This window comes from Anser anser (genome assembly GCF_964211835.1).
Source record: "Anser anser genome assembly, chromosome: 7".
NCBI lineage: Eukaryota > Metazoa > Chordata > Aves > Anseriformes > Anatidae > Anser > Anser anser.
In genome coordinates, this window is record NC_139727.1 from 29,315,307 (window position 1) to 29,334,908 (window position 19,602).

At 45.6% G+C, this 19,602-nt stretch overlaps 1 protein-coding gene across 8 annotated transcripts in view; it reads left to right on the plus strand.

Moving 5' to 3' along the window:
- The window catches only part of SORCS3 (sortilin related VPS10 domain containing receptor 3), a 313,332-nt gene that overhangs the window by 52,706 nt on the left and 241,024 nt on the right, over positions 1 to 19,602 (plus strand). Inside the window, exon 1 of one of the 8 annotated variants that reach the window (XM_083845057.1) lies at positions 9,888 to 9,911. The exons of 6 other annotated variants lie outside the window; for them this stretch is intronic. In XM_083845057.1, the coding sequence (XP_083701183.1) occupies positions 9,903 to 9,911 (9 nt within the window). In that variant the 5' untranslated portion in view covers positions 9,888 to 9,902. Of the gene's footprint in view, positions 1 to 9,887; positions 9,912 to 9,955; positions 10,105 to 19,602 lie in introns of those variants that run through there. One more of the 8 variants, XM_083845056.1, reaches the window with a different exon arrangement.

Genomic DNA, 19,602 nt, shown 5'->3' on the forward strand with positions numbered 1-19,602 from the left:
ACATGAGTTTAAAAGCAGGCTGTTTGCCATGCTGATTTCTCAGCGTCCGTGACCTAACATGGCCAGACTGCAATGGGAATTTTTCTCAAGGCCTGTGGTAAAGCATCTGGGCTCAGACTGATACAGCTGGCAATGAGCAGAGAAGGCAGGGGGACACCTGGCTCAGACTGCCACAAATCTGTTTGCAGTGCTAGCCAGGACTCTGACTGAGGCTGTGAGGGATAACACCCCTCTCAGCCTGTGCTTTCTTGTTCTGCTCTCTTGGAGAGAGAGAGATCAGAAATGAGATACTTTTCAAATGTCTTCTCAAAAATTGAATAATTGGTGTATCTTTTTTTCCGCAGGTTGTGCTATATTTCTCCTTGCAATAGTCAAGAGTCCACGCTTCCTTGACTTTTGGTACAAGTCTTCTTTATTGTGTGAGCAAAACTCATCTCCAGCCCATTACCCCTTGTTGAACTGGGTTTGGCATTTGTTTCTCTGTCCTAGCCCCCTCCCTGCTTTTCTTCTTTTAAGAATATTTGTTAGCCAGTGGCTTTAACCTGTCCTTTCTTAGTTCAGACTGGAAGATCTTGTTGAGGATCATGTTGAAGGTCCCCACTGCAGCAGCTGGGCTTCCCCACTGTATGGGAGCACTCTGAGCCTTGTGGATAGTTCGCTCTGTCCCGCAAAACATTATTAGGGAAAAGTTTTATGGTGGGAGGAGAGGAAAAAGACAGGAGAAAACAATGCAGTGAAAAAGCTAACCCAGCTTTTTTCTTTTGTGTGTCAGTATCCTCTCCCCAGTGCTGTACAAGGCACGATGCCCTGGGTGTTGGGAGAAGAGCTGCCGTGCAGGTATTACTCAGTGTCGTGGGCTGTGCTCTGAAGGAGTTGAACTGCTCTTCTATGAGTCTCGATGTTTGAGAACACACTGATTAGGAGCAGGTAAAAATAGCAGTGTAGGAGGATGCACGCTGAAAGACTGTCTTAAGTAGGCAGGAGAAAATAGAAACTTTGATTATCTACACACACACGCACGCACACACACAATGCTGGGAAACTCTGCAGGGAGTTGGGAATGCAGCAGCCTCTTGTAATCTGCTGGAAGCGCTGGTGGGATGGTCCATGAAATGTGCTTTATGACTTCAGTCATCAGCTCAAACATATCTGGCGCTGTCTTCTCCCCCCCCCCCCCCCATTTATCTGGTACGCCAGAATCATCTTCCACCCTAAGTCCAAGAAGTTCCTACTTGTTTAGTTTTGGAAGAAAACTGTGTGAGTAGCATGTCCTGTACAAGCCTCATCCCAGTCGTTGCCCATATGAGTTTTGGTGCACTCGCGTTGAGTGTGATGGTTATTTCATAGTGCTGAATGATGCTATTGGGTAGGAGAAGTCTAAAAATGTCAAGATGTGTGGCACTGAGGAAGGCCTTTTCCCGGGGTTCTTAGGACTTGAGTGCTCTTTGAACATTTCAGATTCGCACATGGATCCACATGTGGATGTTTGGATCCATTGGTGATTGATGGCACATGCTTATCATCTTGGGATAAATAAATCTCTTCATGGATCTATGGCAATTGTTCTTCCTCCTCTGGACCATGGCAGAGTATTGAGCTATAAGGACAGTTTGCAGAGGTGATCTGCTGCAAAGCATGGGCCTCCATCCATGTCTACCTCCATCATCTAATCCTTGCTTATTTTCCTTAGCAGCTGGCTGTTGTGTGTCAGTCTCAGCTGTTTCTCTTACAAGGCACATCTCCACACCCTTCTTCTATCTACTGCTCATTGCTTGGCAAACTGATAAACCTCATCCTGAGCAGATACTGCCAGCTCCTACCTGCCAATCTGAACTTTTACACACGGAATCTGGAGGGGGAGGAGAGGAAAAGTAAGGTGACTTAAAACAAAACCAACCAAACCCAAACCTGATTGTATTCATATAATGTTATCTGTGGGGGGCTGACAGGAACCAGCAAGGTTGCCAGCATCAGCCTCTGCTCAGGATCTAAAGGAAGCTTCTGCCACAGGATGCCCAGTCTTGTCGCTACGGTGAGACAGGACGATCCAACTATCAGGAAGCATCTGCTATAGGGTAGGAGGGCATTCAGTGGATCTGGGTTTTGATGAAGGACTCTGAAGTGCTGAGAGCCTTCCAGCCCTCAGTGAATGAGGAAGGTGCTCAGAGCTGCAGGAAACAGCTGGTGCTTTGGAGAGGAGTGAGCATACATCTGACAGGCAGCCTTGTCAGGGTACTTACCTGGGGACTGGAAGAACTGTGTATTTGCCATGACTATACTTTTCTAGGCCTTTCAAAAATCATGGTTACTTAGACTTTCTGGCCTCTTTTTTTTTCCCTGCCATGGAACTGAAATAATGCGGATGTCAGTTTTTTGAAATGGTGACAAACTTGGAGTTTAGCAAGCCTTTGTCACTGTTACTATTGCAAACTGAACCTGTTCTTAGCCCTTTTCCCCCATGCTTGCAGACTCCTGAAGCCAGCTGTGGGTCAGTGAAGTGTCTCAGAGATGCCTGGGGTCTGAGGATTTGGGTCCTCTGCCTCTGTCCCTTGATTGGAATTCTTGGGTAATTAAAGGAACTCTCTTAATGCGGTTAATACATGAATTTATCTGGCCAGGGAGGTGTTGAGAGAGGCACTTTGAGGGTTAATTGTATCCCTTCATGAGGCATTGTGCGGTGCTCTGCATCCCCTCCAAGCCCTAGCTCCATAGCAACCACATGTGCATGTGCCTCGGCCTGCTCTCTCCTCGCAGCCTGAGGGAAGCGTGCTGAGGGCTGGATGTTACCGAGCCCTGAATTTCAGGGAGCTCGCACTTCTCATGGGCCGCTGTGATCCCTTTACTCTCTTGGGATTAAAGCTGACCCTAAAATAACACAAACCCAGTATTGCTAGGGATGTCTTCCCCTGCTCCCATCCAGTCGCTCTCCTCTTGTAGCCAAGTAGCGCGCAGTTGTTTTATGGTCACTTTCCTCAACAACAGGATTATTTTTTTTTCCCTCCACTAATTTACTGGCAGCAAGAGAGGCTGTAAGTCTCAACATAAAACTAAGGGCATTCTTATGCTCAGTCTCTGTGTCTTTGAAAAGAAAATGCAAACTTGCAAATATGTGTCTGGGTTAATTATCTGGAAAAGGAATAATTAGAAAGTGCTTTTTTTTTTTTCTTGCTGCATTTCTTCTGCCTCTAAACAAATAGCAAAATGTTTGCTTGTATTAAGGGTGAAACTGGTTTTGTTTCTGAAGTGAGTTTTTGCTGAGGCAACGCAAACTCGAAAGGCTCCACCATGGGGGCGGACGGATCTCCGGCTGTTGTCTGAAGGTACCCGCGAGCTCCTTGAGCTGTGCTAACTGACTGGTTGGTAAACTGGTAGCAAAACGTTACCACAAAGTACAAGCTAACCCCATTTGCTTGGCCACGACAAATTATTTTTGCTCAGCTGAGGAGCGGGAGTTTGTGTGGTAACTGACTTGCTTGCGAGAGGCCTGTCCGTGCCCTGTGAATTTCAAAGCAGAGGGCAGGTGGAGAGGTTCAGATGGGACTGGGGGATGACAAACATCTGTGATCCAGAGGGATGGCAGGAGTGTGTGTGGTGTGTCTTCTTCCAGATGTGTGGCATGCCGGATCTATGCAGACGCAAGGTGGTTTATGGTTATTTGGTTTTGGGCAGGATTGGAACAGAGCACCAGCTCTGTAGATGGAAACACTGTTTTGTTTCTTTCTCTTGTTCAGCTGTAGTAAGTTATGGTAGTGACCTGTTACAGCCCCAGCCACCAGAATGGACACAAAGAACCCCCTTAGTTGCAAGTAACAGATGCTGTTGAGAGCATTGAGGCTGATGCTATGTATACTTAGCCTGACTTCATTCTTCCTTAGGTGTCTATGGCCACTGCTGGAAAGCAAGATAGCGGTTAAATGGACCCATGGTCTGGCTCAGTCTGGCCTCCCTTATGTTTCTGTGGGACTAGTGACATAATTTTTAAACACTTGATGTTCAAAGAATTGCCCAATTATCTTTAAACAAGTAGTCTTGTCAGTTTGGAGAGATCTCATACTTCATAGCTGTCCTTCTCCTGGATCTGGAGGCAGTACCAAAGTCTGGCTGCTGGGGCAAAAGTTTTTGTCAGTGAACTTCTGGTGCAAACGTAACTTCCAGCTGGGAATGGTTGTTGTATTGAACAGTACAAATCCCCATGTTTAGTAAACTGGCATTACTCTTCTTGCCTGTGTTATAATCCTGCTGTAGCGTTTACTCTCTGCCTAGGAGATTTTCTAGAGATCCAGTGTTAAAGATGCATCTTAAACTGCTGCTTTTGGAAGGAGGTCCCAAGAGCTTCAATATCCTCGAGCTTATTGCTTGAACTTTGCTCACTTTTCTCCAGCTGAGTTTTTACATGTTGTCTACCTCAACCTGGGCTGTTTATGAAAAGTCCTATGACAAAGGACTTGCCAGTTGCAAGCCACAGAAAAGGGCTAACCAGTGGACCTGAGGGAATTCTATCCTGGCCACCAGCATCTTAGTCCTCTGTGTAGGCACAGGCATGCAAAAGGAAAGGGGAGCCTTGTTTGTGCAAAGGAATAGACTGGGAAGGGAGAGGGAGAAGAAACTTGGTGAAATCGCTGAGGATCAGTGCTCAGGAGAAAAGAGTTTGGGAGCAGGATGGAGATGTGTGTGGGTATTGTGAAGAACTTGATGGGACCTTGCACTAGAAATGCTTTTGGTGAATTCTGGCTGGCTCTCCAAAAGTTTGTGCTTGTTGAAGTGCAAGTTACTGTTTGCCTTTTGTGTGCGGATTCTGGTTTTGGCAGAACTCTTGCTGCTTGGGCTGCTTTCACAGCATGCTGGCACAGAAGGGGATTCTTCACACACAGTGAGTATCACCTGCTGTGGAGGTGTGGGAGTGGAATAAGGATTTTTGTGGGACTGGAATGTCAGAACCGTACCTGGAGGAGGGCTATCTCCTGTTGGAAGGCAGCTAGGCTCCTATAAAACTGACTCTGTCTCTTGTACAAGAGCCCGCTGTTTGCTCTGAAGAGCTAAGGAGAGAAGATTTTTTTTTTTTTTTAAACTTAGGAGATTCTGAGACAATGAGCAGCAGTGTCACTCCTGAGGATAAAAATCTGTGTTCTGAGCAACAGAATTGTATGCTTTAATCATCTGTAGGCTAAAAGACATTATAGAGCCTCTCTTTTCTCCCAAATCTCCATGGTCTGCATCTTCATATTGACTGAGATCAATGATGATGCTCATCCAGATACATCTGATGTGTTGAGACCCATTCCAGAGAGTAAGTCAGAGGAACCTCTCTTGCCTTCTTCCAGACCAGCCCTTTGCTGTAGGGCCTGACCTATTTTCTCTGATTACTTGTTCCTTCTCCTGCACTGCTCACCTACAAGTCCCTAGGCGCTGGCCAGCTGCCTTTATACATGGGGATATCTAAAGCCTGTCTGAATGTGTGATGTTCTTGGTGCCAAGATGACTTTGATATACAGGGCTGTGATGTTGGTTCATTATTCTGACATATCTGTCTTGCTGCAGTTTGAAGATTGATTCCTGGAGGCACTAATTTTATTATTTTTTTTCCCAAAATGGTCCTTAATTGCTCTGTTTAAGGAGTTTCTGGCCATCGAAGTACCATTACTCTCCTAAACACTGGTGGCTGTAGCAATGTAACACTGATTCAATTAAAAAAATAACACAAAAACAATACCCCAAATCAGACAACCTTTATGAAGTACCGAATGCTGCTTTGTTTTTGTCACTTCTCTGGTAACAAGGGTTTTGTGACACTGCCACAAATTGTTGACTGTCTACAGTCGTCGTCATCTTGCGCTCCTCTGTCACCGTTTGGATTCCAGTGTGCCCACAGGGATCAAACGTCTGCAAGAAGAGAGGACGCTTAGCATCAAAGAGTGTCTCAGGGACACTAGTCAAAGAGCTCTGATTTCCTCTGCTCTAGAAGATGGTGGTATATCTGTGTTCTTACCGATTCATTATCATGGTTCCCCAGAGGAAGACAATTTTCCTGATCTTTGAGCAAAGGATTTGGTAATTGAACACTGAAGCTTTAGGGGTTTGTAAGATGTGGTCTTGCAGTCAGGTTTGAATGATTTAAAGAGCTACTGTCTCTCATCAGAGACAATGTAAATGATGGTTGCTGGAGCAACCTTGCCTTATCTCAGTGTGATGTCAAACAGGTTCTTGTATTAGCCAATTAAATTTGGTGTAATATTTAGCCAACTTGCTGCTGTTGGGAAGACACAAAGGAAGTTTCCGAGGAAGAGTAACTCCTTATGGAAGCTGACTGATCAGCCAAGTGAGTGTGTCAGCTGGATGTGGCTGCTTCATGGTAACTGGAGATGACAGAGTTGACAATGTTCCTTTGATCCCAAGTTCGGGAACTGGTTTATTAACTGGCCAAGTAAGCATGGGGGAAAAGTTCTTAGCAAAATGTGAGGCTCCTTTCCCCTCTGGGGTATGATAGCTAGTGCAGTAGTGTGCTTTCCAGGGACTGCTCTGAAATCCTTTGTGCTGCTGCTAATTTCACAGGGGAAAAAAAATCTCAGCAGTGCTGTGTGAAAGTTAGAGCTCTGGGGAAGCCCTGCCATGGAGTTCTCTGAGGACTTGCAGTATCTTCATTCCCCAGGCTGTGCAGGGTTGGGGGCCAGCTGATGTGACTCTCACAAGCCTTTAATACGCTTGGGTTTTGCAAAGTGTATGACAGAAAGAGCTGCCTGGGAGCTGTGGGTGTTGGAAGCCTGAGTAGTTCAACCTCCAAAGACTTAGCTACACCATCCCACGCTTTGCTCTGCACCATATGACGGTCGATTTCTCCTGGCAGTTGGCTGAGGATTGGGAGGATGGCTTACGTTTCAGCAGAAGGCTCACAGAAATGAACGTGCTTCTGCAAAACACGTTGAGTTGGTGTTTATCTGGGAGGAAATTGTCAGAAGCTTCTAACTGCAAGCTGCACCTACAGCTGCTCAGGGTAGGGATTACCTGGGGGTAGGAGTTGAGGGAAGAGGAGCCACTCCCACGTGAGTATTTTTTTTTTTTTCCTTAGTGTCCTTGGATAATACTGATGGAGGTTGATTCTCCGAGTATTGAATTCCTGTGTGTGAAACCACTGGTATCGACAGGAGCCTTGTTAGCCTCAGCACTTGGTAGAACTGGTGATTTGTAGAAACACAATGAGATGATTATTCTGTGTAACCCATACAGATTGCTTGAGATTGTCTGCAGACTCCCACTTGGCTCTTGTGTTCAAGCATGTCTGATTTTTTTTTCACCTTTCTTTGCACCAGTGCTCTTAGGAGTAAATGCTGTTTTTCTCTAGTATGGTTACATTATACATTTAACTTTGCAAATACTTTGCTCAGCATTACCTTGTGACCCTATGGCCTTTTTATTTCCTTAAGGTTACCCATCTTGGCCTTGTCCCCTAAAGTTGAGCCATTCAGGCTGTATCAAACTGCCGACGCTTGATTCTGATGATCGCCCCTGTGTGATGGAGCGACAGCAGAAAGTGAGATCGCTGCAAGCATAGCTTACTTCGTGTTCTTGATTTCTTGATGAGTGACCCTTAGAGAAGATGCTGATTCCCTGTCCTAGGCCTCCTCAGCTATTTTGTGTGTGTTCCCCGCAACACACCACAAACCTCAGGAAGACGATAAAGCCTGAGGGAAAGTCATTTGTTTCCTGCCAGATGAAGAGGTTGTCTTCTCCCAGGAGACTTTGTAAGGCCTTGCAGGCTCTGACTTTCCACCTGGAGACTTGGTATCCAAAACTGTGAGGGAATGGTTGCTCTCATCAGTGCAGGTTGCTTTGTATGAGGCCTCATGTACTGACCTGGAATGGGAACAGCCAGGGATCTGAACTAGTTCTTGAAGGTTTGTGACCACAAATTTCTTTTGTGTGTTGCTGTTGTCCTGCTATGCAGTCAGGCACTGGTTATGCTGCCTTCTACTCAGCTTCCCCTTTCGGAAAGAAAAAGAAGAAACGCAAATGAATTTTGTCATTTTGCTGCCCTGGGAAACTGTAAGTTTTGATGATTAGACATCAGCCATGTATGATCTTGGGACTTTGATTTTCAAGATGTATCATTCCAAGATACACAAAGATTCCTAGGGGAAGCTTTATGGTTTGTAATCCTCATTAGTCTTTGAGCTTATAGCTTTTTTAACTGCTTGTGCTGTCCTGCAGTAGATCTTAAGCCAGGTAGGGGGAATTCCTTTAAGTTTTTTTTCTTTTGTGTGGTGTTTTTTTTATCTTCTTTAAAGCTATTCTTCTGCAAGGCAGGAAGAACTTGAAAAGGCTGGATTGGTAAACACGTGTACGTACTCATTTTGCCAACCATTCGTTGTTCCCGTGGGTTTGAGTTATTTGCTTCTTCCTCCATCTCTTTCTTAACTTCTTTGACCCATTCTACTTAAGTTATTTTGGGGAAGAAAGTGTGAGGAGGCAAAAGCTTGCTTGAAATGCTGCGTTTATTTTTAACGCTTTACAAAAAGCATTATTAAGCAAAAAGGGTTTTTTTTTGTCTCCACCCATAACAAACTGAAGTGGTTTCTCCCCAGCTGAATAAAGGACAAAAATGTTTAGATCATAAAGGCAGAGAAATGTTTGCCTTTGGTCAAAGGCATATGCTGTTAGAAAGATGTTTGGAAGGAAAATTATTGACAAGTTCTAATATTTAGTACTGAAGTGTTTCTAAGTGCTCTGTGTGCTTTATAACTCACCACAGTTATTGATCACTTGAGCTTTCTCTAACCTTAGTCCTTCCAACAGCTTGTCTGGCAGTACGTTGTGTTGTCCCTTTTAAAAAATCCCTTGCATAAAACATCTTAGGTTTGGACAAACGTATTCTTAAAGCATTACAGCAAAGGACCCGAAAGCAGAATGAATAATGCTGTCCCATTGTCACTCCATTATATTTGGCAGGGACTTCAAGCTGTCTATTTATGGAGCTTCAGCAAAACTCGGGTTATACAAATCCATTGTCTGCGAGTTTTCTTATTCTGGGCTGGATTTTAGTCCTGTTGGTTTCATGGCAGTAGCACAACAGTATTGGCCTTTACCACCTTGCAGAATTGCTCATTCACGAACATTATGAACAATTTAGCAGAAGACTCCATGACAAGAACATTTCTCTAATGGGACAGTTAAAAGCTTTGGCTACGCAGTGTTTCCATCTGACCCCATCCAGCTGCTGCCAGCAGAGGCTCTGGCGTTGGACTCAGCCTGTTCCTGTGCCCCAAGGGCCAGCACCACAGTCGGCATCTCTGGGTGGGACTGTCCCAGTGCTCCCCGCTGCCTGGGGACACGCCGTGTCTCATGGCATCTCAAAAGGCAGCACTCTTTCCAGAGAGTTTGGAGCAAGGCTGCTGCTTTCTGTGAGGTCAAACTGAGTTACTAGTAGGTAAACTCAAAACTAGCCAAGAGCTGATGGGAATGAAGAATACATACACACACACACACACATATACACACACACATATATATAAATAAATAAAGCTTTTCCTGCTGCTTCTATTCATCGGGGTCTCGTCAGTGTCTAGAAGGATTGGGGTCTTTCTGGCTGAAGCAGCACTGCTGCATTGTGGCATGTGCTTATTTGAAGCTTTGAGCACTTGCAAAAATTGTTTGCAAGTAATTTGAAAGTCATTTCTTGGAGTTCTGGTCACCACAGGTGTTTTTTGTTACCTGCCTGTTGTGACTCAACACACTGTAAGAAAGAGTAGTAGAGAGCTTGGGAGTTTGTTTAAGGGTAACAATTTAGCAGCTGTGCTTCACTTCCAGCCTGAGCTGGTTAAGTGCAGGTTGGCCCTTCTGACTTCAGTATGTGTTACTTTGTGCTTAGAAGAGCCCTTGCTGTTTGTGAATCTACTTCTACTTTGTGTGTGATGGGGATGGTGAGTTTCCCCTGGTTTTCTTTGGCTTTCCAGGTATCTCTTTTTCAGCTTTCCCAGCCTCACCAGGATCTACTTCCATACCTTGCTTGGGCAGGAGGGGAGCAGGATGACTATTTCAGCTGGACTCAAAACTGAGTCCTTCTGGAGCTGTATGGCCATCAGGTGGGAGAGTTTGAGCATCTGGACCAAGAAGGTATTAACTCTTCCCTCCTGTGTGTTGATAGCTATAAAGTCCTTTCCAGAGTAATTAAATGTTTTACATTTCGAGCAGAACTGTGAAAACTGATCCATTTGGCTTTATGCGTTAGCTGGTCTGTTAGCAGATATAAAATCGAATGCTGATCATGTTTCCTGCCTGTGAATCGTGAGAGCCTTTAGCTCACTGGCTTGATATTAATTTTGGATTTAAAGGCTGGTTATAAATACGGGGTCCAATAATAGATTAATGGGTGAGTCTCATGGGGAGATGGGCGTCAGTGATGGCATGCAGAGAGGGATTACTTGAGAGGCTTTCTCCTGCTTTCATTCTGCAGGTAGGAGATATTCCCCTGGCTCTGATATGACAGCAGGTAGTCAAAACTTATGTTCTTTATCCTGAGACAGATAACGTGCTTGGTAGTAATGGGGTCAGTGGATGGCAGCTCTAAGAAATTATTTAGAAAATATGTTCGGAGGTTGGCAAAAACAGTGCAGGGAAATAAAGGTAGCAGAGGTACATTCAGCAGCCAAGCTAAACTTTGTTCAGCTGTGAACAATGCCTGTTGTAACAATATTTCATGAAGTAGGCTTTTTTTTTTTTTTTTTCAAGAAGATTTGGGGCAAATTTCATGCTTTTAGTGGCAAAGCTGGCTTAGGAGGTTCCTGCCCTTTACAGCTACAGGTTTTAATATGGGAGGGCTGCAGAAACCTCTGCCTTTGGTTGTACTGCTGTGACCATCTGGGTACTTGCCTGGGGTGGGACAAATGGAGGGGTGAGGGCTTAGGAAACGCCTGGTGGCGTGACCGGGTAGATGAAAAATGTGTATGGGCAAAGGATTTTCTGAAGTGTGCAGGGGAACTGATTTTTATTTCTGTTTTTGCAGTGGGAAGGTGTTGAGTGATCTCTCCTGATTATCAGGAAGGGCCTGGGGTATTTCAGCATCTACAGGGATGAAGGAGGGGGTGGCTGATGGTGTTTTCTGAGCTGACAAGTGCCTCGGCCTTTTCTGTCTTGTCTCTCTAATTGTGAGTTTGTGGATGGAAACTCAGGGCTCAGCAGTTCTGGTTTTCTGCTGGTGCAGAGCCCTGGGAGGGGCGTGGATCAGTGCATGGTCTCCCCGGTGGGCCTTCAGTGGGTTTGTGAGCTAAGAGCGCCCAGAAAATGTCTTCCACAAGAGAAGCTAGAGCACCTTCATTGCTGTGGCACTAATTTTCTTCTGGGCTGTACCTCCAGAGTATGTTGTTATACATTGCAGTAACTCTCATTACAGTTAGAGACACCTTTAACAGAGATTCAGATTGCTCAGCTGTGACATACAGACTACAACAGCAGCCCACAATAGGTATGTTGATGTGACTGGAGCCATCTGACTAATTCATAGCAATTAAATTATTTTGTAAATTGAACACTTTTCTACTTGCATATTGTTCATTGGCAATTTGGGATTTTCCTCAGGTTTATTCATTCTTCAAAATTATCTCTTCTGACTCATTTTTTTGTCCATGAATGACTCATAAGCTCCTTCATACAAGCATTTGACATGCCGATTAACTTTCTATAGATTGTTGACATTGTTTTGGTGTCTGAACAAGTCCCAGTGTTAGGTTTGGGGTCCTTGAGAAGAGTTTTGATCAATCTGTAAACAACTGCTCTCCAATAACGTCTGTATCGTTCTGTAGTGTGGGGTTGTGTGTAGCAGAGAGGGCAGAAGCAAGTGTCATCCTCTGTTGTTCTTCGCTTAGTTTAGGCTGATGATGTGCTCTGAAAGATGCTGTATATATGCTATCAGCTGTAAATCTAACACTGGTTGTGCTTCCTGTCTTGACATCTTAATGCAAAACAGACTTCAGTTTATGGATGGGTCTGAGTGGCCCTGGCACAGTCCGGATTTCTGCTGTAATGAGTGTGTCCTCTGGCAGGGGGCAGAACAAGTAGCTCGGGCAAGAGAATGTCTTAAAGTTGCAAGAATTGTTCAAACTCTTCTCTCAGTAATCCCTTACTCAACTCATCGGTGAGTGTAAAAGGGTAACAAAGATCTGCTTAACTGATGCGTAAGCTGAGTGTGGGACAGGTCGCTCCTACCTGAGCGGTTAGAGAAACCCAACAGGCTTTAGCCAACGTGCTCGATGCTGTCTGCATCTGGTATTGGTGGAAATGCAACTTGGCCTCTTGCCTTGCTGAAGGTTTTTGCCACTCCTGCTGGGGTCGTTCCTTATCATGGCCCTGGCTGGCAGAGTCGTGCTGATGGATGCTTGCAGGCAATAATGTTGTGGGAGGTGGGCAATAACAGCTATTTCCAAAAGCGAAGTTAGTGAAAATTAAATCCTGCATGCTTGTAAGCAAATCTAAAATAGTGCAGTGGTGCGGTGCTCTGAAATCGTGACAGCAAGCCCATTTCAAAAGTGACAGGCACTGGAGATGCTTTGGTGTAGACAGAAGACCCATCCTTACCATGTGTCCTAGGCTCAGAGCCTGCAGGGACCTGTAACTCGCTGCTGGTGCCTTGCATGTCGTCCCCTCCCCCTGGCTGTGGGAGCAGCCTGGCTGGCAGAGGAGGGTTAAGCAAAGTCAGAGGCTTTTTATTATTTAAAGCACATTCAGCCTGTGGACGTTAATCAATGGTAAATTAGAATGCAATTGATATATGCATATGACATGCACATTAATTTTAAATGTGTTTGTTGTAATTAGTGCTATTACAATGAATGCCAGAGGAATCAGGGAGTGATTAGCCTCACGTAAGCTTTGTTATAGTTTGTTTAAGAAGTTCAACTTTAAAATGAGACAATCAAAATGCTGCTTGTTGATTTGGGAGGGGGAGGGAGGTCACAGAGGGATGTGTTTGGGTGGTGCTTCCTGATGAGGGTTGGTGTAGCATAGTTCAGTTGGAAGGGACTGAAGGAACTGCCTGTGCACTTCAGGACTAACCAAAAGTTAAGGCATGCTGATAAGGGCATTATCCACATGCCTCTTGAACACTGATGCTTGGGGCATCAACCAACCCTCTAGGAAGCCTGTTCTAGTTTTGACCACCCTCACAGTAAAGAATTTTTTCCTAATGTCCGGTCTGGATCGTATGCAGAGCTTGCCACGCTCCTCTGGCTCACTCAGGTGACTCCTCCTTTACCACCTCTTCTCTGCCTGATTAAGGCTTTAGGTCTGGTTCTAAAACATTTGCAGTGCAGAAGCTTCTCTCCTGCTCTGCGATGCCACCTGTCTCAGCAGCCTCTGTAGCCCTGGCTCTGTGGAGTCTGTGTGGGGCTGGGGAGAGGCAGCTGGGGCTGTCCCACACAGCAGGACCTTGTGTTCGAAAAAGCCCCAAGGGATGATGCCCTGCACTGATCATATGCAGAACTGGGGTCTATCCTTGCAATACACAGCCACAACGGTGTGTCCTCATGTAGCAGGGCAAGAGGAGGCTGAAAAGTCTGTTTGAAGCTTAAACTGTGACTAGCAGAGGTGCTGGCTGGAGGTGACTGTGCCTCTCTGGTATCCCCAGTTGTTCCTTACCCAGGCTTTGCGTGCTGCTTGTGGTAGAAACCTCATTCGCTCTCATCAGACCGGTGTTTCCCCAGTGGGTGCTGGTCCAGGAAAAGAGAGATGTGAGCCCACCACAGATGTGAGCAGGCTGCGGGAGGACCAGGAGTCCCTAGCTTGTTTTCTGTTCCTGGCAATCTGCTTGGAGTGGGATGTAACTATGTTTTCTGCAAGTGTCAAAAGGGGTTGCTCCATCCCCCCTGTAGCCTGTCTGGCCTTGGTTAACCCAAGGGATTAAGCAAAGGAAAAATAAAAAAGCCGATGTAGTGTAGGGGTCTAGCAGAAACTTGCCTCCTACAGCTGCTGTGGGTGACTCACTACGTCCCTCCTCCTCTCTGCCAGCCCGCACTGCCTACATAACTTCAGTGCTGCTGATGTATCCTCATCCTGGTAAACTGCATTCGGAGTGGAGGTTGTGCTAGTCCACCTGGTTAATAATAAACACACCAGTAAAGCTCAGTACCAGTTCAGAGGGGTTATATAAGCATACGTCTATAAGTAGATCAGGCTTTGTTCCAGGAATGAAGAACTATAGTAATTAGAGATTAAAAAGACTGGACATTAGAAAGCCTTGCTTGCCCACTATGCGAAAGTAGGATTGTAGTCTAGCTGTGGGTCCTTGTATTTAGCTACCGGAGCTTTGGTCTTCCTTCTCTCTGTGAAGTTCTCCTGGTTTCTTTGAAGGCTGACTCTGCGTTTCTGGGCTTTTGAGTTCTGTGCAGAGACCTAGCCCTGTAAGGAGGAACTGGTAGCTGCCCAGCTGTGCTGATGCTGTTGTTGAGTGGTCATAGCTGGAGTTGTGGAGAGAGGCTTTTCGGATGCAGATACACCTTCATCTGCTGCAGGCAGAGTGCTCCTGGTACTTGAGCTTGTCTCTCTGCAAAGCGCTGGGCATGGGCATGGGCTGGCCAAAAGGAAGCCAGCTGTGGAGTTTCTCTGCTGTATCCTTTCAGATGATGTTACCACATCCTCAGTGTAATGGCTAAGCCTGTCCTTGCTCTGCTCCTTGCCCCGTAAAGGCCCTATCAATCTCTGTGCAACTTTTTTTTTAAGCTAGACATGGACCTGTTTGTGTGTGTTTTTTTTTTTGTTTTTTTTTTTTTCCCTGCCTAACTGTATGAAGGGTGATTGAAGGAGGACATCACGGGTCTCTGCATCTCCAGCAGCTTGGTTAGGTTTTGTTTGTAGTCTAAAAGCAGTGACAGCATGTGGCTTCATCAGAGGCTACTGTCATGTGACAGCATCTCTGTTTCGGTCATGTATACCGTGAGATCCTTGGTTTTGCTCGGGGCACGTTGTTGGGAATGTGTTTTGTTGCCAGAACAGTGTAAATAGTCAGCTTGTTGGCTGACATTGTGACTTTCTGAACTTAAAGACTTGTAATTTTGGAATTACATTGAATTTGCCAGTGACGACCAGCCTTCCAGACCTCAGCTACTAATAGCTCACGTGGGAAAAACCAATGTGCGGGAAATCCATTTGATAATAACATGCATGATGTTGTTTAAAAAAAAGTGCTTTCTCTAAATCCTTTTAATCTGCTTGTTATCCATCATTTACCGTCAGCATCCCAGCAGAACCGCTTCCTTCGTGCTGGGGCTTGCTTGGCCTGTTCAATTTCCAGGGGAAAGGGAGGAGGTTGCTCAATCCAAGACCCTTGAACTGATTTTTTCTCAGCCTACGGGGGATACCGCCTACGACTCATAGTTAAGCAGTGGTAAATCCGCTTGCTTTTTGGGGACTTTCTGGTTATAAACCTTTAATGTATTAGTGTATTATTCCTGCCTATAACATGCTGGGAGAGAAGAGGCTGTTGCTGGTCCACACTGCTGCCTTGCTGGGGTGTCTCAGCAGTTGGGGCTGCTGCTGCAGCAGTTAGATGCACGCAAATGGCTGATCTTCCCAGTTTTGGGACCCGTGTTCCGGCGCCTGAGGTTTTGACTCTGGTGGAGGCTCAGCCAATGTAGCTGGCAAGGTAAGCCCCAGTGTTCGTGCTTCAAAATGGTAAATGGTTGGGTCAGGGTGTGAACTTTTCTCAGCCTTGTTTGCTGTCCTCAGTGTGGTCCCGTATTGTTCACAGCGTGTGAAGGCTCCACAGAAGCCAGGAAGGACCTGCTGTTCGTGTGTTAGCCTGGGTTTGGCACTTTTCTGGGAAGATAACCGTGATGTTTACACCCACAGTGAGCATCCCAAAGAAGGGGTCGCCCAGTGAGCGGGGGAGTGACGGCCCCAAATGCATGTGCTTTGTGTCATGCAGCAAGTCTGTGATGTCTTGAGCCCAGCAGTCTTCTGATGGCTCAAAAGGGAGCAAAACAGAGGGGTCTGCAGTGAAATGTGTCCTTCAGCTTGGGTGGGAGAGCTGCACAGCAGAGAGTGGAAGCGCTGGCTGGAACCCCAAGAAGCATCCATCGCTGGGCTACACACAGCTTGAAATGCAGGACACAGGGGTGAGGCAGGAGCTCTCTGTGCTCTGAAGAACAACATGAATCAACTTACGGTCAGGTGTGTGCTTTATCTGCCTGATGACTCGCTCCACTGCTAAAGAGTAGCTTTTGACTTTTAGTTTTAATCTTCAAAAATAATAACAGCATGTTGCATGGTAATTGACCAGTAGGGAGCCTGAAAATATGAGCCTGCGATCTGCTTCTGCCAGGTTCCTCTATGGCCACTGGAGCACAGGAATGGACTTTTTTGCAGGGTATGGGGTGGAAGCCTAATGATGTGAGCTCTAGTTTCACACAGGCTGGCTGTTTTTATAGCCATCCAGATAACACAGCAGTAGTTAATGTTCATATTGGACATATGAAAACTGCTTTTTATGGTTTAAAACGGACATTGTCAACTATTTATTTATTGCTTTTAATTTCTTTCCTGGTCTTTGCAATACACCCCTAGAGGTTTGTGGATTACACTCCTTTCCCTACCAATTTTTTGTCCTATTCTATTTCACAAAAGGCAGCAGGGATTTTTCTTTATTTTTCCCCCTTCTTCACCTTTTTGTCAGGTCTCATGTGTGATTTCTGTGGGCAATTTTAACCACTTCATTGTTCTACCTCTGAGGTGACTGCATAGCAAATAAAATGTGACTAACTGTAGGATGAAAGAAAATGTAAGAAAAAATAATATTTTATTTTCAAAATGAAACTCTTGTATCCTGGAAAACTTTAGGGCATCAAGTCCTCTGTATCTTTAATGAGCTGGACTATAGGCAAAAGGGGAAAAAAACCTGTTATGTGATCTGAAACTGTGTATTTAGCAAACAAAGCCTGATAAAATCTAAATAAGCAAGCACTATGCGGTGAAGAGAAGTTAAAAATGCAGACCCTCCCTTGCTCTGGGATTTTCACCGGTTATTGAAAGCATCAGTCCATATTGTCAGCTAGCTGCTGGATTCTTTCTGGTAATGAGAGCTGAGTGAGAGTTATAGAAATGTAAATGGAGCAATCATAACCTGCATCTTTGCCTTTCTTACTCCTGCAACTTCTGTAATAGGACTGAATGGAAATGAATCAGCTTTAAAAAAAACAAAACAAAAAACTGTTCTCATTGCTTTTCTGAAAGCTTGTTTGCTGGGTTTTGGCAAGGCTAATTATTTCCACCAAAGTATAAATCCTTAGCAAGGGTGAGGACAGGGCTGTGCAGTGGGAACAGCAGGAGAAGGGGTCCCTATCTGTGACAGTGCGAGCAGGTGCTTCTGTCCTTCTGGGTGGTGGGAGCTGCCAGGGTGAGCAAACGAGGCATGGATTGGAACATTTTTATCCCAATAGTCAGAAGCATTCAAAAGCAAGGGAGATAAGACCAGAATCAACTGCAAATATGTTCAATGAGGGAAAGAAAACACCTAGGGTCAGCACTGAATAGCCCTCTAACAACTATGAATTGCTTCTCTCGGCCTGGTGTTGGACATGTGGACAGGGCGCAGCTGGAGAAGCTGGCACCAGTGCTGGACTTACTGGTTTTACTTAAGGTTTGTTAGTCATTGGGTCTCTTTGGAAAAGAGGGAAAGAGATCCACAGCATAACACTAAGACTTGTTGCAAATGAACTCCAGCAGTCCACGTTGTGGAAGGCAGAGTAGGGATAGGGTCATGGTGACAACATCTGTGTGTCACAGCACTTTCTTTGTAACGGGCACTGATGGGAATTGATTGTTCTTTAGCAGGCAGTGGTGAGCTTGAAGCCACCTTGTAAGAACATCTAATTGAATAATGGTGGCAGGTAACAAACCCAGCTCCTAATTGATAGGAGCAAAGACTTAGGTCTTTTGAAACTTCATTAAAATCTATGTGGTAATTAGCCACTCGTGCGAAGGTGGCTCTCTGCAGTACTGTAGCTGGGTTAATTCCAATTAGATGCACTGCCTGACGTACCCTGCTGACCAACCTAGCCTAAACATCAGGCTGCTTGAGAGAAGTGAACCGGAGAGAACATGCTGCTTTCTCCCCTTTTTGGGAGAGGAGTGTGTGTGTTTTGTTTAGGAATGGTGTGCCAGGTTGTAAGAGTTTCCTCCACGTTTCGCTGCTTGTCATGCCAGCAGACCCACTCACAGTGCTGGGGCTGACCAGGGCTGGATGTGGGAATTGCCACTTGGGACGAGGCTGAAGACTTGTGGCTAATTCAGCATCCTGGTTCTGGGGTGACAAATAAGTAGGAGAAAAGTGAAAGGAACAGGGTAAATTGAATTGTTTAGTTGCTTTTTGGCCTTCCTTCCTGTTCATAAGACCTGTGACCTGGATAGTGTAAAAAACAAAGAAACAACAACAACAGAAAAAGAAAACACAGTCTAGGGAAAGGTAATAAATTCATAGGAAAGTGAATTGACTTCTTCAAGGTCAGTGGTGGGACAGGAGGGTATTAAATCCAAGTATCCTGGATCCCAGATGCCTTTTCCACTGGAATATGTTGAATTTTGCTTTAGATGTACATTTAGCATGACTTGTCTACAGTAGAATGTTTCAGTGCCCACAGCATCCTCGTATTCAATAGACGCTTTCCCAGTTGTGCCCTTGAGTCTCTTTCCTTTTCTGTGAGAATGTGCTATTTGCTCCTACGAGCTCTGCAGAGCTAATATAGCTGTAGGAAGAAGATGGATTCTGCTCGGCTCATCTATCAGCAGCAGCGCTGTCGCCCAGGTACGCTTCTCTTGCTGAGCCCTTTATTGCAGGTGTGGATGGGAGAATGCATTTTCCTGGCTTGTGAGGACATACTGCGGGTGCCCTCTCCTGGAGGGAGAGCTGGGCTCTGCTAATGCTTATAAGAGCATCTCCTGTCACCTTCTAGTGATGCATGGTTCAGCGTGTAAAATGCTGGGACAGGGACTGTGGTGGGGGATCAGAAGAACGAAGCGTGCAGTGCCATGCCTTGTGATAAATACCAGATGCTTCAGAAAAATATTTGGCTCCTGTGCAATAACGCACGCTGCAGGGAAGTTTCTTCTTTATCCTAGGTTGGTACAGGTCCAGGAGCATGATGCTTTAAATCTGTTTGTAATGTTGTAACGTGGCAGTGGCACTTTAATGCGAGGAGGCAGGCTTGTGTGCCTTTCTGGGGCAGCCCCCAGCCACTAGGCTGGTTGATCCTTAAAGCTCCCGGTGATGCAGCTTGTTTTATACGAGCAGTCGTTGTTCACAAACATCATGCTTGCAGCTTCTCCTGTCCCCTTCCTGTGCTACTCTTTCAGTTCTCACAAGGATGAGCAGTGTCTTGACTTCCTCTGTGAGGCAGAGGAGGGGTGACCCACTGCTGAAGCGTTTTTTGGGTCAAGAGAGACAGGCTGCCAGAGCTTAACACCACTGGGTAGCAGCTCCGTTAATTCAGACTAAAGGCCTGCCTAATTCTGGATCAGTGGAGTTAGAGAGGACAGGGATACAGGCTCAGAAACTGGGGTTACAAATTCTGCTGGATCAGTAGCTGTGGATGCCGCCAGCTGTGGAAGGGAGCTGGGATGAAGTGTGTG